This window comes from Podarcis raffonei, chromosome 2 (assembly GCF_027172205.1).
Source record: "Podarcis raffonei isolate rPodRaf1 chromosome 2, rPodRaf1.pri, whole genome shotgun sequence".
NCBI lineage: Eukaryota > Metazoa > Chordata > Lepidosauria > Squamata > Lacertidae > Podarcis > Podarcis raffonei.
Window position 1 is genome coordinate 50,739,347 of NC_070603.1, and position 26,753 is coordinate 50,766,099.

Below are 26,753 nucleotides of genomic sequence, written 5' to 3' on the forward strand. Positions count from 1 at the left end.
TACGTCATTCAAATAATGCTTGTATATTTTGTCTTTTGTAGGAGCTCATGTCTGACTATCATCACCAACCTCCATATCTGATCCCTAATTTGGATTTGCTTTTGGGTGATATGGTAAGGTTATTTAAGAGATATAATAATGCTCCAGTGTAATTGTTCACATTACCTAAGTACAACAATGAATGAAATCCATACCATGCAGTTGCTTCTGGATACCTGGAACCCACCTTTAAGATAATTGATGGATATTTTTCAAATAGGATTCATGGTGTTTAGTCGATCTAGCTCAGTATGGTCTACACCAGTAGTGTAGTTCTCCAGATGCTGGCCTCTAACTGCCTGCATCCCTGACCGTGCTGCCTGGGGCTGATGGAAACTGAAATCCAAGAAGATTTTGAAGGCCACACATTCATCCCCCAAAATCTATACAAATTGCCGTACCCCCTTCAGGGTTTCAGAAGAAAGTCTTTTCCATCCTTACTTCGAGATTCCAGCGATTGAACCTGGGACCTTTTGCATACAAACATGTGCTCCACCACTGAGCTACAGCCTCAATTCTTTTGTGTGCAGGGAAAGTGTTCACATGTACAGAGACTTTCATGGGGGGTGAACCAAAGCTGTTTGCTTCCTCCCCCCCTTATTTTAGTGATTGCACATGCATTCCATGCTAGCTCATTACAAAGAATAGGAGAGGGACACGGTGTGTGCCCTTCATATCCCCACCCAGTCCTTTCCTTTCACTTGATCAAGTTACGCTAGCTCTAAGTAAATAATACGAAATCAAAAATCACTTCCAATTTAAGACATGATAAGGACTCAGTCAAAAACACACTGGTAAAGCCAAAAGGAAATTCTTTTGAATTCTCATCACGTCTGGCATTTCTGCTGTTAATGGTGTTTCATTTTTTAAGCTGTTTTAATATTATTTTTGGTTTTAAATTTTATGAGGTCAGCATGCAGAGGTGAGGAAAACTGACAGACTGAGCTGCTTCAGCAAACCCCAGTGTCAAACAAATAAGCTCTAAATATAAGTACTAATCTGTGATATTTTTGATAATGTTTTCAGATTAAGGAAAGCCAGCGGGTGATTTCTGAAGCAACAGAGCAGAGATACACATTATTCTGTGGTGTGCAAACTGCAGCAGACAAGAAAAGCGTTGAACTCATTTTGACAACAGACACCACATAATGGCAAGTTACAATAAACTGCCTAATATGCAGCACAGAGAAGAGAAATGCCCCCATAAATGGCATTCTATCTCCCACAATTATGGAGTCTGATGGCATAGAGATTAGACTCCGTCCCTCATTTGAAGTTAGAGGCAACTGTATTAATGTAGGAGGATAAAAGAGAAACAGAGGATGAGGTCAGAAACTTACTCATCTTGTACAGAGTCCTGTCTGCAACAGAAGACCATAAAAGATATTTAAGGCAAGGGAGATATGTGAGGAGCTACAAAGCAGATATGGGTATATTGCTCACACAATGTGTGGGCTGCTTTCTTGTTTAAAAAATACAAGATAAATCCCATAATTGCTTCTGTAGAAGTTGAGCCTTTTAAATGAGGGAAAGATGTAGCAAGAACTACCAGGATGTCCCCTTTTCACTTCTGTTTTCTCTCTTAATTCCTTCTCTGGGTGACACTCCCCTATATAAGAAGTCACTTAAATGTAGTGGTATTTAGTTATAATAAAGTGTTGCATAGGACAGAGGTTTCACAACACTGCAAAAAATGCACCTCTGTTTTCATGTACTTGGAGGAGTGTTTTAGACAACTCACATTTTGTCTAATGGCAGATCCAAACTGACCTATTGGAATAAAGATGGACAGATTTTACACCTGCACGGTTCACTCTACAGAAACTAACTGCTTTAACTATGCCAACCCAAGACTATGAAGCTGCCTAAAATTATCAACAGAGGTATGCAATTCAATAAGTTGCCTGTTTCACCCAAGACACATACATAGAAGAAGAAATATAATTTCCCCCAGAAATGTTCTGCAGTCAAATATCTGGGCATATGGATAATGCAAAATATGAATAACTTATCAAAATATAACCACAGGAAATGATTACATAAAGTTAGAAATGAATTTATATCCTTGGGCACAACTAAATATATCGTGGTTGCAGAAGATGGTCATTTAAAAATGATATTAGCAAAAGAGGGTAGAAAGTTTTACAATCACTTTGCTGGAAAATTGAGCCTTTTCATCACATAGTGGTGCAATAAAGTGCAAGGCACACCCCATAGATTGGGAAAATTATAAAATCAATGTTCACAATTTAATGAAGTAACTAGTATTAGTGGGGGTTGCTATTTGGGAGTGGGTTGGTATTTTTTTTTTGTTATTTTATGTTGCTGTTATATTTATTTAAAAACAGACCACAAATACATATATTAAAAATAGCACATCATCAAGAATCTGCCCAAATTTCTTTTCAGAAAACTCTCAGGGAAGGAACCAAAAGACACTTGGTAGCACTCTGTTTGTAAGCAGCTTTCGTAACAGCTTGAGAGATGAGAATGAAAATGGATGAGCCCTTTATGTGAAATTACGCAACTGTCTCATTGTAAAAGCAGCTGCTGAAAGCAATTGCTGAAAGCATTTGCCAGCTTTTTGATGGGGGGGGCATGTACATTGTCAAGAGCTCTGCTACGTCAGAAAAGGCTCAGAAGTAGAAAAGGTCGTAGACTGAATACATGCATAGTCCACCAGATATTTAAAAATAGACTTTGAATGAAGCAAAACAGTTTTTGTTCCGTAGGACGGGAAAAGCAAGTTCCTGAAAAAGAGTTTCTTCAGGTAACCTAGTCCTACGAGATGCTGCATTGTGACAGTGCTTCATAGTATTGAATAGTAAGTTTCTTTCTGGGGGGGAGGGGGAAACCTTTAAATATTCAGAGAGACAAAGGTCATTAAGGAAGAAAGCAGAGAATCAGTGTGAATCTTCTTGAACTGACTTTCCAGACATCACCAATCCATTCAGCTCCCAATTTGTTTAACAGGATGAACTACCACATTAAATCAGAAGACGAACCACCAAGATGCTCCCCCCAACAACATGCACTGGGCAGTGACAGAATTTGTTCTACACGCCAGCCACAGCTCTGCAACTAGGACGCCATTTCTGACCTTTGGGATCCTGAAAAGGAAACATTTAACACCACTTCGCTCCAATTTTTTCTGCAGCTGTGGAATAACTAATGAGTCACTTTGTGTTCCCTCATCAGAAAATTATCTCGTAGCAAAGCCTTACTGAACACAGAGTCTTTGTTGCTTTCTGATTACTGTTCCTTATTGATGTTAACAATTCCAGCGAGAAAACAAAAGTTCTCAAAGTGTTGTTCTTTCTGACACCCAGCCTGCACTAAATCATACAGCAACACTAAAACTATCTCTCTCATTCTATTCTTTCTCCCTCCCTCCCTGCCCACAGTTTCTATTCTGCGATGGAGACTTCAAGGCTTGCACCAAGAATGTCAAGAGCTACCATGGACTGCTCCTGTCTGGGATTGGTAGGCAAAATGAATACACTATACTAATCAGACTGGATATAAATAGTAAATAAGGAAACTCTTCACTTGATCAACCTTTGGCTTGCTGCACTTCTCAAGGCAAACTGCTGACCTGAAAGAATCTGGGCTGGAGAATATACCTTCCCGTTCTGGATTGAGTAATTGCTTCCCATTGCCCAAGCTTGGCTTTTATATCCTGAGGTTGCTGGATACAGATTGCTATTGTGTGTTCCTCAATAAATAACTAAACTGCATTCACAATATAGCTAGTTGCCTGGGGCACTAGGACTAATAAAAACTGTATGTCTCTTTTGTCTTCTGCTGCCATCTATTTTTTGTTGTTGTCACCTGTCTCAAGAGACAATGGTGTGCACCTCCAGGGCTGAAGTCAAGCTGCTGGAGAATCACAGCACTTGCTGTGGCTGTGGAGACCGGAAACTCATCACTGATGCCTCCCACGTCATTTTTGCTGTGCTAGCAGCACCAAAGTGACCTCCCTGGGGTGCACGCCTGGGCAGTGCATATGGAGGGCCTTGGCTGTCTAGATAACAAGACCTGCCCCCCGCCGTCTCGGCCTCACTTGCTACTGTGGTCCAAAGGAAAGCAGACACAGAGAATCAGTTTCAGGAGCAAATGACATTTGGCACCAGCTTAGCTGCAGGACTTGCTGGAAGATGCAGCACAAGATGCAGTCCAACCGTCTTCTGGACTCCACTCTGGATTTGTGTAGGGTTTATGCCTTAACCATCTACTACAAGCCGAGATACTCATACAATTGAATGATGACATTTTAAAAAATAACATCACCAGTGACTGCTACTATGAAATGGCCAGGTTAGTACTATGCAAATCTTCCTCTGCATAGAAATCCACGCCATTATTCCATGGCCTTTTGGATATCACTTTTTGTGGGGAGGAGGGTCTTATCAGGGGGGTTCAGGCCAAAGAGGAGACAGTTTCTTGATCAGTTGACAGGTAGAAATCAGACAGGCTGCTGGTGCAGAGGAGGCTTGGTGGCCTCCATTCGTGACAGAATGGCCAGATTTAAGAAAGGCAGCAGATTTGGGAGCTGTGGATCAGTCAGCAACCCTGGGTTGGCCCTCTAATGTTGTATGACTTCCTAGACCAGGAGTGTTAAGGGCTGTGGCATGCATATCTCAGTTGGAATTACCTTTAGCTCCTCCTCTGATCATCAGGCCCTGGGTTGCGCCCAGAACTCCAGTCCAACTCACAAGGTTCTCAAGTTTAATCATGGTGGCACCTGATAATGCTGGGAAGAGCAGCTTGACCTGTCTTCCTCATTCAAGAGCGACTGCCATAGAAAATCCAAGGGTATTTGAAAAGTCAAACATTACCTATCATGCTATGATAATGGTTCAATATTTGCAAGCCCAACAGATTTTCCAGGTGGCATGACATCTGATGTAACTACTACACAAATAATACCTTCCTTTATCTAATTAAGCGGCTTGAACATAAGGTTGGTTGGTGCGTCTCTTCATTACAGAGGAGAACAGTAGGAACAGAGGGAAAGCCTGAACAGGTTTCTAACATTCAACATGAACAAATATTGATCTTGCATGTTATACAGAAAGGTTATCCCTTTGATGTCCGAAGCCAACCAAATTGGACAAGCAGTAGAAAGAAGCTCTGAGCACCTAAGATCAAGGTCCCCACTTTGAAACACTGTATGAAGCTCTTCACCTAACAGTGATCAATCTGTCTTTCATTCTCATTCTCCAGATTCTCATGGTACTAAACTAACATTGTACAAATTTTGTGCTAAGACCTCTGAGATACGAAGACGTGAATGCCATGAATAATGGAAAACAAATATAACTGTTACTCAAATGAAAGGCCATGTGGGGGGAAGCAAGGATGGATTTTATACCAAGCAGTGGCTATGCTGGTGGCTAAAAAGCATTCAGATGCAATCAGATTAGAAATCCTGAAAACACAGATAAAGTTTTAATTTATCAGCAAAGACTTCTTGCTAATTAAAAAATTCGATTCAATGTAGCAGACACTGAATAAGGGTTATTACCATTATTGCCAGTACAGGAGAATGCAAATGTGATACCTGATAAGGAGGCAATGTTGCTGCTGACAGAAGTGCTTCATGCTTCATCTCATACCATCATAGCTATTCTTATACTTCAGTGATTGGAAGAACATTCTGTTACGCTCTTAAAGAAAATTCATGAACACTAAGACTATAAAAAGCTATCAGTCATGATAGCTACATAATACATCCAGAATCAGAGCCAGGTACACCAGTGAGAGAGGGCTTTTGCTCCTATGACCTGCTTGTGGGATTTCCAGAGTTATCCAGTTGGCCACAGTGAGATGATGATGGACTAGATAGGCCTTTGGCCTGAGGCAGCAGGGCTTTCTTAGGAAAGGAAAAAGAAGATGACAGAAGAATCACAACCCACCCTGAAGGATTTTGTGAACTGGAAAAGCAAAATAGAGATGACTAGTAACTGTCAAATATGGATGCAGGCAAGCCACTGGGAGCAAGCATAGCTGCCTGCATCTCATCTGTGAGAGAAGCATTAATGGAACACCTGGGAAATTGTTGCCAATGGGCTTCAGCGACCCATAAGGACATTATATTCCTATTATATGCCAATGCTCCCAAACTGCACAATGCAAAAATTAATTCATTATGCAAGCTGGTTGGGCAAAGCATATTGAAATAGGAAACAGTCATGCATATGAAACAGCACAGATATTTAATTTGCTGAAACAATATTTAATTTAAGTTACTTAGCATGCATACTCAAGTCAGAAATACAATGTCACAGGACTGACAATTACACTGAAACCAAATTGTGGACATCCGGTGCAACCTTAAGCAGCAAGGTCATTGTTTTTCATTATCCTTCAAAACAATGACTCTGTTTTGGAAGACCTAAAGAGATATGCTATGGCTGTGATACATTGCGAGAGAAGGAAGACATAGATCCACCTTTACTCCTCACACTAGCCCTTGGTGTGGCATACCCAGAGTCCTGTTACTGTAGGTAGGGTGGCAACTGGGAAGCAGTGGCCTGCAAGCACTCCAGTTGGAGAACAGCCTTTACCAAAGGTGTCATGGGCTTTGAAGACACTCAAACTCAGGACGCAAGGGGGAAATGTGCTAAGAGGAAGGCACACTTGGCAAATCCACACCATGATCAACTCCCACCCAGAAACCAATGTCCCCACTGTGGAAGGACGTGTGGGTCCAGAATTGGCCTCCACAGTCACTTTCAGACTCATTGTTAAAACCGTGTCTATGGAAGACAATCTTACTCGGCTACGAGTGATCGCCAAAGAAGGAGAAAGTAGGGTGGCACAGGGGAAATATGACCAGGATCTCTCTATGCATGGTGGTAGTGGATTTCAAAGGTACAGGGCAGAGCTTGCAGCTGTGCCTTGGCAATCCAATTTATACTTGCTATTTTCCCAACTAAAACAACAGTGGCATCTGTCAAAATTGTAGAGGCAGGTTATTAATTGAGTTGCACACTTTTTTTCTTCTCTCAGTTTTTAAAAACAATATATTACTAATAAGCAACCCATGACAAATATGAAAACAAAATATTAAGCACTAAACATTAAATTGTCAAGCTATGGTGGGGTGAGGGTCTTGAATTGTTGGCATCTGAATTTCAGCACTTCAGCCTCCAGCTGGAGAACCACAAGAACAGCCTTACTCTAAAGATATGTATCTTTTCTGTTTCCAAGCAAACTCTGCCTCCAGTTTGGTCAGCTCTATATAAAAGAGCCCACAATACACCTGGAAGAAATTGTCATGCCAAAGGCAGTTCCTAAAATGCAGATTGGTTCACAGTCTCTGATACTCAGTTGACTCTTAAGTTCAGCTCATACCTGCACTACTGCTTGCTAAATCTACCAAGGGAAGATCCACAGCACACATTTAAAGTTACATGACTTCTCCCAAAGAATCATGGCAGCTGTAGTTTCCTCATAACAGAGCTATAATACCCAGCACTCTTAGCAAACTAAGTTCCAGGATTCTTTGCGTGTGTGAATAATTATGTTACGTATCTGTGCTAAGCCTTGGCTTCTGGTTTGTTGTGGTTTGCCCCACAGACCATTCCAGCATTCTCTTTCTTAGGCTTCTAGGCTATACCTGGCTCAGACACCGACAGCTCTTTCATGCTGCTTATATCCCAGCATGGCAATAACAATTTAAAATAAAGTTGAATGCATCAGCATGCCAGTGGCTTCCAGGCTCAAGGTGTCCTGGATGTAAATATATTCATCTCCAGAGTCAACACCACACACAAGGATGGTTTTATCTCAAATCTTATAACAAAAGGTTTCAGCATTCAATGTTATCTCTCTCTTCCAGTGTAGACTCCTATTAGAATACATTTTACTTACTGTTGGTATTTTGAAGCTCTAACTCCCATTTGCTACCCATCCTTCTACATTCTCCCATTGTAGAAGATAAACATCTTGATTTTATTCAGTACAACTATAAGAGGTTCTCTCTTTTGCAGGATTTATAACTCTTGCTACTGAAACTTTCAAAGCTGGGTAACTGCAGCCCTATTCAGAACACTGTGCAACACTGAACGTTAGTGCCCTGCAGCCATAGGTTGGGATGCTCACAGGAGCCTGATTATCCACACTGTCAGAGCATCCAAATGCATAGGAACTGTCAGATACAGATGGGTCTATTTTGTAAATGGTACACATTGAGGATATTACTCCAGGCACTAAAAGGAATGTAGACTGCTAAATGCAACAGAAAGAAGCTTTGTTAAGAAGTGTGGATTCATTCATCATGCCAGAGCATATTATGATTGCAGCTACAACACGTACTAATACAGTGGTACTTCGGGTTACATACACTTCAGGTTACATACGCCTCAGGTTACAGACTCCTCTAACCTAGAAATAGTACCTCGGGTTAAGAACTTTGCTTCAGGATGAGAACAGAAATCGTGCAGCGGCGGCGCAGCAGCAGCGGGAGGCCCCATTAGCTAAAGTGTTGCTTCAGGTTAAGAACAGTTTCAGGTTAAGAATGGACCTCCAGAACGAATTAAGTACTTAACCCGAGGTACCACTGTACACAGCTAGAATACATCTGGTTGGCCACTGTGAGAACAGGATGCTGGACCACTGGCCTATGTGGAAATCTTAAGATATTGTCAGGTCCTACTTCCTCCTGGTCACTTGTTCTTCCTGCAATATTCACATGAAGCAGGGTCGGCATCAGCACCTGCCACAAGGCTCCCCAGCACTTATTCCTGTCCTGTCAGTTAAGAGCTACCATGTCAAAATCCCTGCAATATCTCAGAGCGGCCAACACAGTGCTGCTCCAGTGCATTTCAAAACATTTGATTTTCCCCCAAATTCATTTGCAATTGGATGGGCCCATAAAGGGCATCGTCAAACCTGGAATCAGCCCTGTACACAAGAGCAATTTCATGATTGCGCCTCTAAGGAAATCATTCCAAAACATTCCCCACATACTCAAAAGTTACATGGAAAAAGCTAACAGAGAGATTGGTGAGTATATCACACCTACTCAGCAAATGCAATTATCACAGTAGCTTCATATAAGAAGATTTAGTAAGGATCATTAATATGTTAATAGACATTCCAAATACTGGAAGCATCAAAGGTGTTAAGATTAAAACATATCTCAAGGTGATAAACCCTACTCATAATACTTCATTGTTAAACCATTTCTAAAAACAACTTTAACACAATTATCACAAGGACAGCAAGATGCCATAGCCATGGATAATGGGGCAGGGGATACCACAATTTAATTCGCTAAACTTCCAGACAGAGCCAAAGTAATTGTACTCTTGTGATTATTTTTTGCCTCAGTAATTGCAACAGTCTTTTATACTCAACAAATAATTAAAGAGAAACTGGATGTATTTTAGACATTGAAGGTATTCAGCTTTAGTGCAATTAAACAACTCAGTCAATTTTTTCCTGCTTTGATTCTGCACCTAGACACTGATTCCTGCAGACGCTACTGGCCTTTGCCCTGTAATGGCAGGACTTAAAACAGCAGCACATACCATTTGGGTTAATGATCTGTCATCAATGTGATGCGGCTTGATGGTGCTTATATAATGAGAATTCAGGCTTCATGTCTCCTATCGATCCAGCAGCCACAATAGCATGCTTGACTGTTGTATCTGTAACATTCATGCTGGATTAGATATCCAAGATGCCTGATCTTTAAATGTAAAGCAGAAGGGTTTGGAAGACTAACACAATGCTTGACAGTGAGGGCATTTCTGAAAATACTAAGAAAGAGGGCCAGATATTAAAAACAACAGCAAACATGAAAGGGAAAGAGACAGAGATCATTGCTAAGGCAGTCAGACAGGTTCTCCACTAGCCTTTTATGTCCTGCTGTGTGCTTTCTCATCTGCCTCTATTTACATTTTCCCCCTCCTAGTGGTTGGGGGGGGGGAACCACTCAGGGTTCACTTCCCTGACAAGGACACCTGCTGCTTGAGAAACCTCAGGATGGTGGGTAGGAGCAATGATGATAAAATTACCTCTACAGCAGGCAGTTCACATATATTTCAGCAAGAGAGGGGTGACATATTAGATGTTTATACCTTTAGAGCTGCCTGGACTTTAAGCTTTACAGCTTTTGAAAATGCACAAACACTCTTTGTAGGAGTGTTGACAATGCTCTTAAGGCGTCTCTGTATTCTAACTGTTAATCTGTCAAAGGCAAAGCAATAGTGAACTATTGTAAATGGACTGCCGCACCGAAACAAATAAATGGTCAGTTCAAGCTCATTGAGTAATGTTTTTCTGTTAATGTTCCATTCCAAAGATATTCTGAACTAGGTCTTAAATACCAGAAATGGTATAGCTGTTTCTCAACTTCAGACAGCAGTTGGTTGCTCACACCACTGAACATTCTTCCAGACCAGCACATAGCTGACTACCTTGCAAGGACAGGAGTTCTAGCCTGATATTTCCAGCACACTTTATACATGCATGGGTGTTTATTTTTAATGGAAGAAAATCCAATCATGTGAGCCCTAACCAGGAGTGGCCACAAACCCAAACCATGTTTCCTTCACCATAAACTACAGGTTGCCATCTCTCCCCCTCATGTACCAATGTACATATCTTACAAATAAGGACATTTTATGCATCCAGGCATGGTTCCACAAAAGCTTAGTGTATCACAGTATTTTGAGTTTCTATTTTTTTAAAAAAAATCATCAATCAACTTTGCAATTTTTTTAAAAAAGTCCTTTAAAATTTCACCAGGATTTAGTACATATTTCCTCCAATATATACATTTTTGCAGTTTTCACAATACTATGCATTTCTGTATGTTATTTTCACTAACATATGCATTTACATACATACTTTCCCCTAATATACACATGTTTTGGTTGGGGAATTGCATCATAAAATTTGGAATGTGAATTTCAAAAGGATAACTTCATTTTGGCTCAGAAATGGAGGATTTCTCCTGGCCCTAGGTATCGTCTATGACTGGTTGGAGTTGCAGACAGCTGTGAAGCCAAGGCACAAAATACAGTAAGATGCCCAGTATCCTGGAGATGCCAACCAATACTGGCAAAACACCTTGTCAAAACAAAAGCAAAAGTGCAAGACAGCTCATTAAAGAAATTCCAGCTTTCTTTTCATTTCTTATGATGTCTTGTTTAATTATCTCTGAAGTTCAGTTCTGGGATTTTAAAATGCATTTTCAAAGTAGAAGTTAATGAAGGTTAAATTCTAAGTAAGTGGGCCTTTATACCGATTCATTTTGAAATTAAGATGGATAATTAAGAAAGCAGGTAGCTTGTGGTGCTGCGAAAAGTGAATTCTTCCTTCCCTTTATCATAACAGCATTTGCTGAGAGATATCTGTACAATATGTTTCCATTAATCTTTAGATACTACCCATACCACTTTTAGCCTCTTTCATCACCTGCCTCCACCTCAGCCTCTCTTTTGAAGTTCTTGCTTTTTCAGCAAAAGGGCCATGAAATTACTTTCAGTTCCCACAGTGGAAAGTCAACATGGAAGCTGGATTTTGGTTGAAGCAAAGGCATTTCTTCTGCCTTGAATGGGACAATCAGCACTCAGCATGCAAGTTTGTCTGCCCATGGCAGCATTTGCCCTGATGAAAATAGTTTGTTGCATGCTGCTAACCAAATGTTGGGTTCAGATTGCCATGCATCTCTCCCCAGGGGAAAGATTATTCCTTCATGTGTATTCCTTGTGTTCAGTGTGCTGCCATTGCCCAATATTTTATGTCGGTATTGACTACAAGAAAAATTAAAACACATATTTGTGAACATGAGCGTCACATAAGAACAAATAAATCACAGGCTGTAATAGTAAAATTCCTTTCTTGCATGTAAGCATGACAAGGAATCCCCACAATTTTGCTGTGTAGAATGAGTACAAACCTCAGGGGAAGAATTGTATAAACAGCTAAAAATTAGAGAAGTATTTTGGAAACATAAGTTAGGTACTTTGTTACCAAATAGTTGCAATGAAAATATGGACTGGAAAAGGACAACACATACTGTTTCATGTATTGATTTACTTAATACATATTCTAGCTATTGCTTGTGAGTGAGTTTTTGGCTGTGTAAAAAATATTAGGATGGCATGCATTGTATGTATATGTTTGCTGTGTACTGGAGTTTTAGCTTAAATCCACACACAACATATCTGTGGCACAAAGATTAATGTTTTTATGCCTAGCTCCTTCTCCTGTTAAGGTACAAATCAGGGTCAAACTGTGAGCATTCCCCCCTGCCAGCAATTAATTCCAGTTATCTGTAGCTGAACAAAAGAGGGTTTCTTCCAATGCCAGTTTTACCTTTTTTTTCTTATTCTGCAGTAAATTTAAGACACTGACTTCACTAAAGACCAGGACCCACTTCTGTCAACAGTGAAAGAACATGTTTTCCTCAGTCCTGGGCGGAGAACTCAGAAATATGAAAATACCAAAGGCTTTCCTCCAATCTCTAGTACTATCTATAAACCAAATGACTATTATATGTAAGGCAGAGTCATTGCGGACCCACTTGCAGTGACCCCTCCCCCAGGCAACAAGGCCTAACCCATGAAGGAGAACAAACTGGACATGACTTGCCGCTCCAGGGGGACAGGCCCGCCTTGGACTTTATTGAGTGGGAATGGACCTCCTGATTATCAAGAGTGATGTGTGTAAGTTCCTCATTAATGGCCCCTGGGCAGGTTATTTGGAGTCAACATCCACCATACCCCTGGCAGTACACCTGAGACCCCCACCATCTCCACCATAGCCTACTACCCAAGGACCCTAGCCGGTTCCACATCTGGCTGAGTTGGCTTAACAACCAACATCATATGTATTTTACACATTTTAATGAACTGAATATAACATGGGGGCGTGCAGAGTGTGTATACGTGCTTAGCTTTTTTATTAGTTGCTATATGGGGAGAGGGGAGTGGCCTAATGCCAGGGCTGGATGGGGAGGGCCAGTTGGCTGCTCGATGCTCCCTCACTCACCCACCTACTGTGGCTTTGCCGGCCAGGTGAAGAGGCCTCCTGTGCCCAGCTTTGGGAAGAAGGCAGCAGGGCTCCAAGATCCTGTCAGCAGTGCTCCTCCCTCCCTAAGCTGGGCAAATACTTCCCGAGCTTGGGGGGAAAGGTGTGATGCTCTAACAGGGTCCAAGAGCCCCCCTTCCTCGCAAAAAGGTGGTGGTACCGTTGGGTACTTCCAGGAAAAAACACACTGACTTTACCACTTAAAGGATGTGATTTAAAGCCCACGATTTTCATAATGTGGTACTGTTTGGGTGATGATACTAATTAAGAATTAAAAATATGAGTTATGTATGTGCTTTGATATGTAAACAAACAAACCTTTATTAACTGGCCCACCAAATGGTCTACAAAAAAAGAAGTTTGAGAGCTACCAGCCTCGAGTTTGTTTTTTTTACTTAGGTGGAGAGCAAAATCCAACAGGACTAATATAGCTACAGGCTACTCAGGATTCTTTTAAGAACGACATTCTGTTAAATGTAATGAAATCTTCTCCATCAAAGTATCAATTTAAAAGCTCTTCAGAGAGAGGGAGAGTAATAAAAAGCATACACAAAAAAGCAACGCATAATGATATTTGCGGGCAAGGATATGAAGAAGAGTTGAGAAAAAAGGTTCTACAATAAATGTAGGAAATGAATGCAAATGCCACTGCTTTGACAAATATATGAATGTTACATCTAAGCAAAATACATAAATTTAATTAAGAACTTGAAACTTCTAATGTTTTCAATCCTCTAAAGAAACTCTTCTATGTCCAAACTGAGGAAATTAGGCAAGCTGTTTTCTATTATACAAAGATGTTCACCATTAGGATATACGAAAGGAAACATACCCATGACCTTTGATTCCTCGCAAAGATGGAAGCCAGTAGCATCATTTTCCTGTCACTCCTAAACTGTATGCATTATAGTTTGATGAAAACTGAAGCTTGTAACTTAAGGCATTGGAAGCTATAGATAACTCCTTTCTCTATGCTGGGATGCATGTATGTAGACCACCACACCCACTCTGGCAACACTAATAAGTCACTACAGCCCTGTGGAAAGCAGGATTCAAATGTTATGCTTTTTGTTTTTGTTTTTTACATATTTAAAATATTTATATCCAGCTTTTCTATTATGAACTATCAAAAGTGCATTAATAAATCCATAGACATCTGCAACTGGAACAATCCCAAAGTAGTTAAGAACAAATAGATCACAAAAAGTAGCAGCTAAATTACAGATCGCTCCAGTCATAAGTGAAAACAAAATGAAAATTTATTAATATCAAGCCTGAATGTTGGTTCCTTGCAAAGCCAACTGGGGAGGAAATTCTAGAAATGTGGAACCATCACTGAAAAAGTATTATCTGTGGTCTTCAACCACCACGGAGAATAGCATCTAAAGGAGAGCTTCCAAACGCACATTTTAGAGGCCAAGGCAAGTTCATATGGGAGGTGGTGGTGGTGATTTGCTTAGTATATCACTGCACAGAATCTGTGTACCTGTGTACATGGTGTGATGTTTCAACTAGCCTTCACTTTTATTTCTGAGATACCACAACATTGTGCACTAAATAGCTCTGCATGAGAGGAAGAACTTCCCTCATTAAAAATGCTTCATTAAAAATGTTGGCATTGGCTTTTTGGCATAAACAGTGTAGCATTGTTACAGAAACTGTTTTCGGCTGTTTTATCTGCTATATAATTAATTGCTTACTCCCAGATTTGTTTGTGAAGGAGAACAACAGAAAGGCTTACACAACAAGTGCAGGTCCCAAGTCCATTATACCCAGTCTCTTTACTCAGAAAGGAAGTAGCTGTATGTCCCATGGTTATCCACTGGGCTCTGTCCAGGTTTGATGATGATGATGATGATGATAATATTAATAATAATAATAATAATAATAATAATAATAATAATAATAATAATTATTTATTATTTGTACCCTGCCCATCCAGCTGGGTTTCCCCAGCCACTCTGGGCGGCTTCCACAAAGACCAAAAATACACTAAGATGTCACACATTAAAAACTTCCCTGAACAAGCAGGTTTAGTTTGTTCACCTCGACAATCCACCCATCAGCTGCCCTTTCTAGCTATGTAAACCAAGAACACACTTCCACTATCACTGGCATTCTGGGAGACACATAAGTTAAGCAAGATGCAGGCTGCGAACAACAGAGTAACATCATTTGAGAAATATATCTACCTTCCTTAATAGCTACAAACACATTGAAAGTTTGTGATAAATGACTAGTGTGGCAGCTTTGAGGGTCAGCAAATTGGAAATCCAAGGAAATGGAAAATGAAAGAGCCGCCTTTGAAATACTGTCCAGTACTAGAAAAGACAATTTAGGGTGAGTGCAAGGTATCCTTAGCTGAACTGATAAGCTCCCTTCTTCCTGTACAGTGCTAAATTATTTTTTGATGGTTAGGAAAAAATTTCCTGAAAATATAATGAATGATTTTATTCTGTCTCTGGAGACTTTCTTCTCCAGGGCTCAGCTTAACGTGGGGGGTGGGGGGAGAAATGTAAAAACTGGAGAGAAGATTAAAGGAAAGCCATATGAAGAGAACAAGGTATTTCTGGTGAACTGTAGTCCTTGAAAGAAGCTAGTCAATTACATCAGAGAGCAACAGGAGGACATATTTTATAGCTGATTGCCCCATGTCATCAAATGACATCAGTAATAGATGTATAAAATCACAACAAAAAAATTATAAGGATATCAATATACATCTCAGGCTCACGTTTTTACTTTGTCTGATTTGATGGTGAAAACTGTATTGGTGAGAATTTACAAAGTGAAAACAAGAAATGCTTGTCTATTGCACACTGTTTTTTCTCTTAAAAAGATAAAGGTAAAGGTACCCCTGCCTGTACGGGCCAGTTGTGTCTGACTCTAGGGTTGCGCGCACATCTCGCTTAAGAGGCCGGGAGCCAGCGCTGTCCGAAGACACTTCCGGGTCACGCGGCCAGCGTGACGAAGCTGCAGCTGGCGAGCCACCACCAGCGCAGCACACGGAAACACCGTTTACTTTACCTTCCCGCTATAAAGCGGTACCTATTTATCTACTTGCACTTAGGGGTGCTTTCGAACTGCTAGGTGGGCAGGAGCTGGGACCGAACGATGGGAGCTCACCCCGCCGCAGGGATTTGAACTGCCGACCTTACGATCGGCAAGTCCTAGGCACTGAGGTTTTACCCACAGCGCCACCCGCGTCCCACGTTTTTTCTCTTAATTACCCCAATATTTTTGTGCAGGTAAACCCTGCTTTGTCGTGAATGTTTAAACCTTGGCATTGCCTTCAAAGAAGGAAATATGGAGGAAAACAGGATTTTAGCAGAATTACCCAAAGTGAGAGACAGGCAGCAGGAAAGAATATTGGTCTGAAATCTGTTTCATTATAGGATGCTATCATAAAATGTATTTTGAAGGCCAAGCTACTTTCTGCCATTTACGTAGGAGGCAAAGCTAATACAAAGGAACCTAAAATCATAGCAGTCAAGAAAATTATGGCTCTGACTCACATAGAGCTTTTTAAAGGTCACTTTAAAAACAGTGGGGCACCAGATTGACACCAAGTGGTCTTGTTTTGTCACACACCCCTCACAGCAACGCTTGTCTATTCCCCTAGTTTGTTTTGTGATGCTGCTTTACGTTGCTACATTTAATGCTTTGCTTCAGGCTGAGTCTTGCACTGAGTGGGTTAAGGTACCCTGCAATAAAACTTAGCAAGGGCTTTCTTAGCTCTGATCACATTAAATCAGCCAGCAGGAGAGAGAAAAGAAAGCACATCTTCATATAAACACAAGAATTCCGTGTCATAGTAAATGGCTATGGTTACTAGGTACTTTCTATTGCTTCTCTGGGTTAGCATGTTTGCTATCAGTCAATCCCTGAGTCCAATCCCTGTAGCATCTTTTTCCTCTGTGGAGACCCTGAACTTAGCATCACCTGCCAGGGGCCATAAGAGACTGACACTCTTGCCCTCAACACACACAAACCCAGCATATTCCTGATAATATTCTAACGTAGTGCAGATTTGAAAGTTGTTTTGTGTGCCAATTGCATGTGGAATAAAGTAACTAGCATTGAAACATTGAAAAGGTGGCTTTTAAGAGAGATACAATAGGTAGGTCTTAACAAATGTAAGACGTTGGCTTGATTAAACCTCAAGGTTCAGAAGCAATAAGCCTCTCAGCACTGGAGAAATTTGCCAACATTCACAAATAATCAGGCACTATTGGACTGTGAGGAACCTGTGGCCCTCCATGTATTGTTGGACTACAACTCCCATCAGTCCCACTCAACAAGGACTAATGGTCAAGTACAATGAGAGCTGTATTCCAGTAACACCTGAAGTTTTCTAGGTTCCCCATACCTGGCGTAATTGAACCTTCAGACAAGGTGTTCCATGCATTATTAATCCATTTTCACACTACAGAATAGGTCCAGCTACATATGGAATTCCATTGTCCTTCCAGTTTGTAGGAAAAATTCACTGGCATTATGTGCTCTACTCACAAGGAAGGAGCAGCAAACATCTCCCTGTCTCATCGGATTGTAGGAATCTTGCTTTTGATAATTTTGCACAGCTAGAAGAAGTAACTCTTGACAACTGGCAGTTTCTCTTTTGTGGGTTTAGGGGTGAGTGGATGCTTGCAATTCTCCAGACTGGAATTGAATCTAAGCAGAAGAATTCAGGAGCTTGCATTCCTCCCTTTGAATCAAGATTTTATGACTTCTGAGACTGAAGCTAAAGACGTTTGCCAGCACCTGTAGAGTCATTTGCCGTGCAAGTATACATATACTAGATAGCATTATAATTCTTATATTTAACTATTTCAGCTTGGTTTCTTGTTGTTGTTCATAGAGAAAGAAATCCTGCAAAATTTAGTAAAAGTCTGTATCAAAAGCTTTCTTGTTGTTCAGATAAAAGAAATGGTGTGTTTAAATTGATGCATCTTGACTTGAGTGCGATGAAAACTCATGTTTCATTACACTCATTGCTTCACAAACCTGCTGCTTAGAGCTGGAAGGAACTGAAACCTAAACCTATCATTAGTAATTGTAAAATACAGGAATCAATCTAAACTAAGATGAGTACTTAAATTCTGTACAGTATGGAATGCATTCAATCATGCCCTTCAGCATAGTGCTGCTTATGATTTAAGTGTCCAAATATTTATATATAATAAATTCATAATGGCTGCACTGATTTCCCAGTTTGCACAGATGTATCATTCTTCTCACTGCAAATCCTCTTCTGTAGCTGTGGATGAAATTTGTTTTGAAAACAGCAGATATCAAAGAATAAATTACTGCTTACTGAAATAAATCTATATTTCACGGTCGGAGGCATTAATGCTTCCGAATACCAGTTGCTGGAAACTGCAGCAGGGGAGAGTGCTCCTGTGCTTGGATCCCGCTTGCAGGTCCCCCCCACAGGTGTCTGATTGGCCACTGTGAGAACAAGACATTGGCCTGGACAGGTCATTGGCCCCATCCAACAAACTCATCTAATATAGCTGATTGGTGGCCGAGTTTTTTCGTCAGACACAAAAAGGCATAGGCAGTCACTGACTACATTTGACCCCCAGATAAAAAGACTTGGTTTTGCTTCTTTGGAAAGCCTTTCATGAGCCCCGAGAGCATGAAAGTGTCTCCAAACAATACCCTGTTGTTTTTTTGACACAGAGATCAGCATAGCTGGAGAGACCTTTCCATTTTTGCCAATTCCTTAAGGGTGTCTCTCTCCCACTTGTGACTCATCAGCACGACTTCCAGGTGGCCACAAGCACTGGAAGTCATAACACATGCAATTTTAAACTTAAACACACAGTTTGGACACATTATGATGAGCCCTCGAGGAAAGGGGGATCCATGCTTTTACTCCAAGACTTGCTTCTTGTCTTATTCCAATGACACCTTTTTTTAAAAAAAATTAATGTATTCTGCAATTTAGCTCCCCGCCCCCACTTGCCCCAGCTCTAACCCCGCCCCCACAGTTTTAGGTAAGCAGAGTGGACCACAGATCACCATTAGACCAGTCTCTATTATCAAACCCCAAGTAAAATTTACAACCACATAGGGACCTAGCAAACACCTTCTTCATCAGTTCAGGAAGCTGAGAAAACCAAAACATAATTGCTCTCTGATGAAGCAGTGTGCACAGCAGGCATTCCTGAGCAGCTATGTTCGATCGTTAAAGAATCTCCAGCTGGGAGGAGGATGGATGGAAGCCTGCATGATGAAGCAAGCTTTTCCGCTGTTCAGTGGAGTTTAATCTTAGTGCCTCAGCATTTCCCAATTTTATATAAACAGGTTGAAGAAACACAATCTCCTCTGTTCCCTTGAAAGTTTTATGCCTCAGCCATCATAGCAACTAATGCTAAGTAAAAAATTTAAGGTCATGAGCTCAAATACAGTGGTACCTCGGGTTACATATGCTTCAGGTTACATACGCTTCAGGTTACAGACTCCGCTAACCCAGAAATAGTACCTCGGGTTAAGAACTTTGCTTCAGGATGAGAACAGAAATCGTGCTCCAGCGGCGCGGCAGCAGCAGGAGGCCCCAGTAGCTAAAGTGGTGCTTCAGGTTAAGAACAGTTTCAGGTTAAGAACAGACCTCCAGAATGAATTAAGCTCTTAACCCGAGGCACCACTATATTTGTAGGAAGGTTGACAATCTGTAGGTAACCCTGCAAACCAGGAATAATCCTTTTGCTATCTCAGCAACAATAAGAAATCCTCATGCCCGTGATCACTGAGATCAGGTGTCCCAATGCATTCCCCCCATGGAAGCTGCCCCAGCCATTCCGTTGGCTAGGGCCCACTCCCAGGGCAGCCCTGTCCCTCTCCCCTTAAAAACAAATTAACTTATACAAATTAACTAATTTAGAAAAGACTAGACTCAGTGTTCTGAGTCATTGAACCGAGTCATTTTTATTTTTTTACTTTTTACTTGAACTGATTTTCTGTTTGGATGTTTCTGGATCCTATATCCTGGACATAAGACTGATGCCTACTAACATATATTTTATACATGGTAAAAACTCTTTGGTTCTTCTGAGCATCTGATTGATATGTTCTTTACTGTTTCTTTTGGGAAACTGTACTGGATTTTTAGGTGATGTGCTGCTTCTTATGGTCACTGAGCCATGTTTAACAATGGATGTAGAAAAGGTGGGCTATACATGTGACGGTAGCCAATGGGTCTCAAACTCTCAGTGAGTTAGGGACTTTCCTTGCATGCAAAGACAGGCTCTGGTGGATTAAGTGGATGAGAGCAATAATGGGTCCAACAGTTGAAGGTGGTTTCTGCATGGCTGTAGAGGGAAGTGAGCGGCAGGTGGGGCTCATCAACCTGGGAAGGTAGCCCATCTAGAAGAAGGAAAACTCTGACCCTAAACCTCCACTGCCTTGCAGAATATATTTGAGAGAATCAAAGGCTAAGGAGTAAATCCTACAGAAATCCAGAATAGAATTTGTAAGATGGTTGGATGGCATCTTGTATGCCTCCTTCCAGCAACTCCTGCTGCCAAATGTATTGTTCTGCTTTCCTTTGGACCACATCAGCAAGAACAAGAGGGGGATCTTGTCATCTGGGCAGTACAGGACCTGCATTTACATTGCCCAGGCTTGTGCCCTGGAGAGTCCACTTCAGTGTTGCTAACACAGCAAAAACAACGTGGGAGGCAGCAGTTATTACCAGTCCCTGCAACCACAGCAGGTGAGGTGATTCTCCAGCAGTTTGACTTCACCACTGATGGTGCACTCCATTGTCTCTTGAGATAGACAGATACCAACAACATATAAATAATAACTAGTAAAACTTTCAGTATTGTTCAATACCTGTTCAACTTGATGTGAGCTTTAAACAAAAGGCCTGTTAATAATAGACCACGTCTTACTCATTGCCTCCACAAAAACATTGTTATGCATCCTATAGTAACACTTCAGCCAGAAAAATTACTGACTTGGTGCTTACAAAGTAAATGACTCAAATTGATATCTGTAAAATAATTCCTTAGGATCAAAACATTTTGATTGATTTCTTTGGAATCCCAGTGTGACATACATGTTAGCCCATGCTGAGACTAGACAGTGGCACTGCACCATGTCTCTGATAGGTGCCAAAGGAATTTGCAAGGAATTTAATCTTGGCAGGACAATCAACTTTAGTATTAACAAAATGCACATTTGTCAAGTACATCCAGGTGAACCATGCTACTAGATGAGATAACTCTGGTATCTGTGGAGACATTCCTTTCCCTTGACACCTTCTCTTTTCACAATACTCCTCTGCACTCATATGTTCTCCCTTTCCTCTTGTGCTCCACCATGAAGCTCCATTTATAGATCCCCTTCGCAGGATACCTCTTTCATACCTGTTGCCATACTGAGAGCAGCAAGGAAGATTTGAGTGAGGGGAGGCCAATGGCTAACCCACTGAAATGTGCACATGCCAGCTCTTCTAAATCAGGCCATAGCCCTGGCTACTTCAGTACAAAAAAATCCATCCCTGTTCCCCGTATAGTGGATGAAAACAGAATTATCCTTGCTTTTTTCTCAACCCAGTTTTGAACAACCACTCACCTTAGCACATGTGTAGATCCGTTTATAGTAGTAGTGGAACAAGGGACTGTTTGCCCTAAGATGGAAGGCCTTCGGTATCGTTCATCACCACAACACAGGATGATGAGGAAGGCACGTCTGAAAGACTTGTTCAAGAATGCATAAAGGAAGGGATTCAATCCTGAATTGATGTATCCCAGCCACAAAAAAGCAGTCCATATCTTTGCAGGAACTGCGTAATCTATGAAAGGGTCTATTACATTTGTGATGAAGAATGGTGCCCAGCATAAGCAGAAACACCCCATGATTATACAGAGGGTCTTGGCTGCTTTAGTTTCAGTCTTCATACGGTGAGTGCTGTGCTGGTCAGGGTGGTGTGGCCTCCCATCTGTTGGGGCCCCTGCACGCTGAAGAATCTGTATCTGATGAGCATGCTCCCTGGCTGTAATGTATATCCGGTAGTAGGCTAGCACCATTAGCAGAAACGGAATGTAGAAGGCAACCACAGAGCAGGTGATAGCATAGGGCTTGTTGACCATAAATATGCAGTAAGTTGAGTTGGACATACTGTTGAATTGCTTTTTCTCTACCTGAGGGAGATGAACAAAAAAAGCAAAGAAAGACAAGGATATATTATAGCTTCTCTGATCATTAATTGTCTTCTCTTTGCTTCATTTGCCCATGTGTGGAATGAAAAACAACACTGCTGAGAATCTGGAACTTTCCCCACCAACCCTTGTACCATTTCTCATTTCCCAGTTATTCCATGTCTTTTGCGTAACCGGCAGAACCCACATTTCGGAACTCCCTGCCTATTGCCACCAGGCAGACACCCTAACTGTACTCATTTCAGTACCTGCTAAAAACATTTTTGTTTAGGCAAGCCTATCCAGACATGTAAAATGTAGGCGTGTGTTTTAATAATTGATTTTAAATATTTTTGAATGTTTAAAGTACTTGTTTTAAACTTTTTTTTACTGATCATTTTATTTCTTTATTCTGTTTGTAAACCACTTCTATCAATCAAATGGTAAATAAATATTGGGAAATAAAATTAATAAATATAGTTATGAATTGACCTATTGAATATTTTTTTCTCCATTTCTATTATCTTCCTTGAATGTTTTATGTTTATCATACAGTGAAGAAAATGTTTATTCTCTGACATTTAAATATCAGGATGAGTCGCAATTCAAAATGTAATGGAACCTTTTTTGGGACGGACGATTACACAATGCCCAAATCTTCTTGTTATTGCTGAATCAATGCCCATACTGCAGATACTATATTGCACATGTGTGTATAGATGCATAGTAGAGGAACGAAGGAATGTTAATTACTGATAGGCTGCTAAAGAAAATAATTCCATCAGTGGAATCTTACAGAAATGTGGCACCAAGCCTATTGCAGTGGTTGTGACTGCTTGACTGCATAGAACATTCCTCTGCCTGCCCATCATTCCCTGCTAGTACTGATTGTGAAAGGCAGGGTGATGAAAAACCCCATCTCTTTCTTGACAGTTGTAGTAGTTCATGGTTGTAAATTAAATGGAGCATGAACTGAAAGCAGTTTTCAGAAAGTATCAGGTCTGAGTCTCATGGAAAGAGTTGCCAACTGTCCCTCATGCTAGGCTGACAGCAAGCTTACTAGATGGTAAGGAGGATCAATTTAAAGAACTGTTATTATGAAGGGTGGCATGTTGTCAATGCACAGAAGTAAAAACAACATTCACTGGAAGGAAATCAATGGAAGGGAGGGGAAAATAGATAGAAGTAGAAAAGGTTCTTTCACAACATGTTAGCCAATGAGTTCTGAAGGTATCATGGATGTCACTGTGATCTGTCAGTCACTCAGTATCCCTGTCAGACCACAGCAGATATTCAGAGTGAGCGTGTAATCATTAATGTCTCCTTCAAGGACTTTCATGGAATTGTAGAGTTGGGAGGGACCCCAGGGATCATCTAGTCAGGGTCCCTTCCACTGTTTGGCCTAAATCATAGCATGCAAAATGCTGCTCTCACTACACATTTAAATAGTTGCTTTACCTTCTTCCTAATGGTTCAGAATGTCCAACTTTATGTCCCACAGCCCAATAAAAAGCTTCTAAATCCAGACATTATGTACTTTGGCAACATGACCAATTCTCCCAGTTGCCTTTGTGGACCTGACCCACTGGGCTGAGATAATCCAAGGTTATGAGAGGATTCCAGATTATGCTTCCAGATAAGGGAGATATATCTGTTAGGGTAGACTTAAATCTATCTTTTGAAAATCAGGGTAATACTAAACAAAATGTGGGTGTAAATAAAGATCTGGGTGGCTGCTTTTCTTACTAAAATGCCACTTTGAAAAGCAGAAATTTGGAAGATAAAAGGGAGGGGAAAGCGCTGACTAGCTTTTCTACTGCTTTTCTGAAGTAACTGTCCTGCAGATATGCTTCTTCCTCATGAATTCGAGACAGGTGTTTACCTTTGCAAGCACACACCTGGAATTCCACATAGCACCATATGTATGTAGAAGTGATTCAGAGGGAGCCACTATAGCAGCCTTTCTCAACCTGTGGGTCCCCAGATATTGTTGAACTACAACTCCCATCACCCCTAGCTAGCAAGGCCAGAGCTCAGGGATGATGGGAGTTGTAGTACAACAACATCTGGGGACTCACAGGTTGAGAACCACTGCACTATAGAAAAGTGATGATCAGAAGAAGGGTTACGCATTCCCTCCCTACAGCACTTAGCTGCTTCCAATTGCTTGCTCTCAAAACTACTTCTAACTAACAAACAAAAGTGGTCCATCAGGGTTTTGCTATGCTAGATTCATGCAATATTTATTTCAGCCCTAAAAAGTTGTGAATGAACTACAGATCATCAATCACTTTGTAATGACTCGGTGCAAGGGTCTAGATGAACTGCAACTTTACAGGAACTTCCATTTCTAGGATTCCATGAGCAAGACTCATGGCAAGACTCTTTAAATTCACAGTAATGATATTTCATAGAATCACAGGATATTTTTGGAGGCTATCTAGAACCAACTCTGTCAACTTTAGCAACGAGTGGAACAAGTGAATCGAGTGAATGATAAAATATTCAGATCACAAATGGAAAAGAATAGTGATGAGTTCTAGAGTGTGCACAAAGGTCAGAGTCATTTCAGTAAAATAAAGTGGCAGGTGGGGTTCAGATTTCCAAGGGAAGGTGATAAATTCCTAGGCACAGCAGCCAACACTATGACAGAAGTGAAATTGCCTTTCTGACCCTAAGTTTGGTAATATAAATGGTCTGGAAGCAATTTTGAACTTCTCTTTCAATCTTCTTGGGTGAAACTGCACACTATTTAAAGAGATGAGGGATTTTGGTCAATACAAGACCTGCTCATACAAAATTTAACTTCACACCAGACAACTAGGGTCTACTCACCAAATCCATGATGCCAATGCTATTCCATCCTTGCATTATAGGGAGAAAAGAAATAAACATTGGGATTACCCAGCAGCCACCCAGCATTACAGCAATGCGCAGTGGTGTCATCTTATTCCTATAAACCAGCGGCTGGCAGCAGATAGCATAGTACCTGAAAGATGAAAGAAAAAAGAATTAATGGAAACAAGGAACCAAACATTCTTCAACCAGTCCCATCTTTTCAAATCTGTGAAATTTAAGCACTGGCTTCCAGCAATTTGCTGAGAAGCATAGGGGAGCAAGTCTAATGCTTCTCTCATCTGTGCAGAAATATGTGAAATTGTACAATCCTGGCTATTCGTATTATTATTAATACAGTATCATCAGTGTACACTGCACTGTGCAATAAAACTGATGTAAAAGCTAAAGCTCACATATAGCCAACCTGTGTATAGAAGATTGCTTAGCATTAAAACTGTTAATATTTGGTAAACTGAAAAACAGCTGTCGTTATCTGAAGAACAGGAAAGCAAGATTCTGAGGAAGATTCTAATGACCCTTGCATCTGACACAGATTTCCCCTCCTGCTGATATTTATGCTAATGAGCTGAAAGGTCTGCACAGGTGGTCACGTACTAGTAGACTATATCCAACAATAAGCACAGCTTCTTAGCATTTATGGATCGATAGGAAAAGCAGATAAAGCTGAGTAGCCTTTTTAGTAGGGAGCCAGCAAAAACCTTAATGTATCAAACTAACTTTTAAGTGGGAAGAAAGTAACGCTTCTCTTTTTTACCTTTTTACCAATTTTTACAATAATCTCTATGCTATTTCATTTAAAATACAAGGAATACTATGCCATCTTGAAATATCTTAAAATAGCTTTTTCTAATATATATAAATTATAGATTATTTTAACTTGTTCAAACGCACATACATATTCTAACAGAATGTTGAACATTTTTATGGAACATTTATTTTTGCTTATTGCCAAAACAGTTTCTCAATCATTCTTCCAATCCTCATTGGTGAATTTCCCCTTTATAAGAATAGTTAATTTTGTCCAATAGTTAATTTTTCCCCACGTCTGAAGAGACCCCTACTGGAGAGTGCTGGATAAAGCTGGCTGCTGTGCTAGCAGGAAATGGGCATTTTGCAGAGAATATTTATGCAGAATATAGTGTGTTTTCTCTCTGCATCAAGAGAGGAAAGGAACATGATTAGATATAGAAAGAGAAATGAAAGGACTGCAAATTCGCCTGGCAATTAACGCATTGAATCAGAAGTAGCAAAATGATATGGGAATATTTCCAGATGATATTCAGTTAACCACAATGAAGGAGACAGTTCAGCCAGGCAGTTCTGCTGCACAGGTTTATCAATTTCTATCATTTGCAGCTGACAGTATCACTTTTGGTTAAACAAACTATTAAGCAATAGTTAATTCTATGAAAGGGACATCTTGAGATTTGAACGTTCTTGCTGCTTAAATTTCAATATTTGTATGTCTCCATTCATTCACAATTCTGTCCTTATTCACAAACCTACAACATGCACACTCGCACACATCAAGAACAGACTTCCAGCCACAGAATCTGGTCTCCTCCTCACCCCTGCCTTGCAACACGCCCTGCCATGCACACTAGGAATGTCAGAAGATTTCATTGCAGACTACCATAAATGCCACCCCCCCCA

General features: G+C 40.7%; 1 protein-coding gene across 4 annotated transcripts in view; it reads right to left on the reverse strand.

Annotated features, from left to right (window-relative positions):
• Positions 1-26,753, reverse strand: part of HTR4 (5-hydroxytryptamine receptor 4) — a 158,418-nt gene that overhangs the window by 26,571 nt on the left and 105,094 nt on the right. For 3 of the 4 annotated variants that reach the window (XM_053376554.1, XM_053376551.1, XM_053376553.1), the window contains exons 5-6: positions 25,077-25,230; positions 21,676-22,244 (exon numbers count right to left, since the gene is read on the reverse strand). In XM_053376554.1, the coding sequence (XP_053232529.1) occupies positions 21,676-22,244; positions 25,077-25,230 (723 nt within the window). Of the gene's footprint in view, positions 1-21,671; positions 22,245-25,076; positions 25,231-26,753 lie in introns of those variants that run through there. The other variant, XM_053376555.1, reaches the window with a different exon arrangement.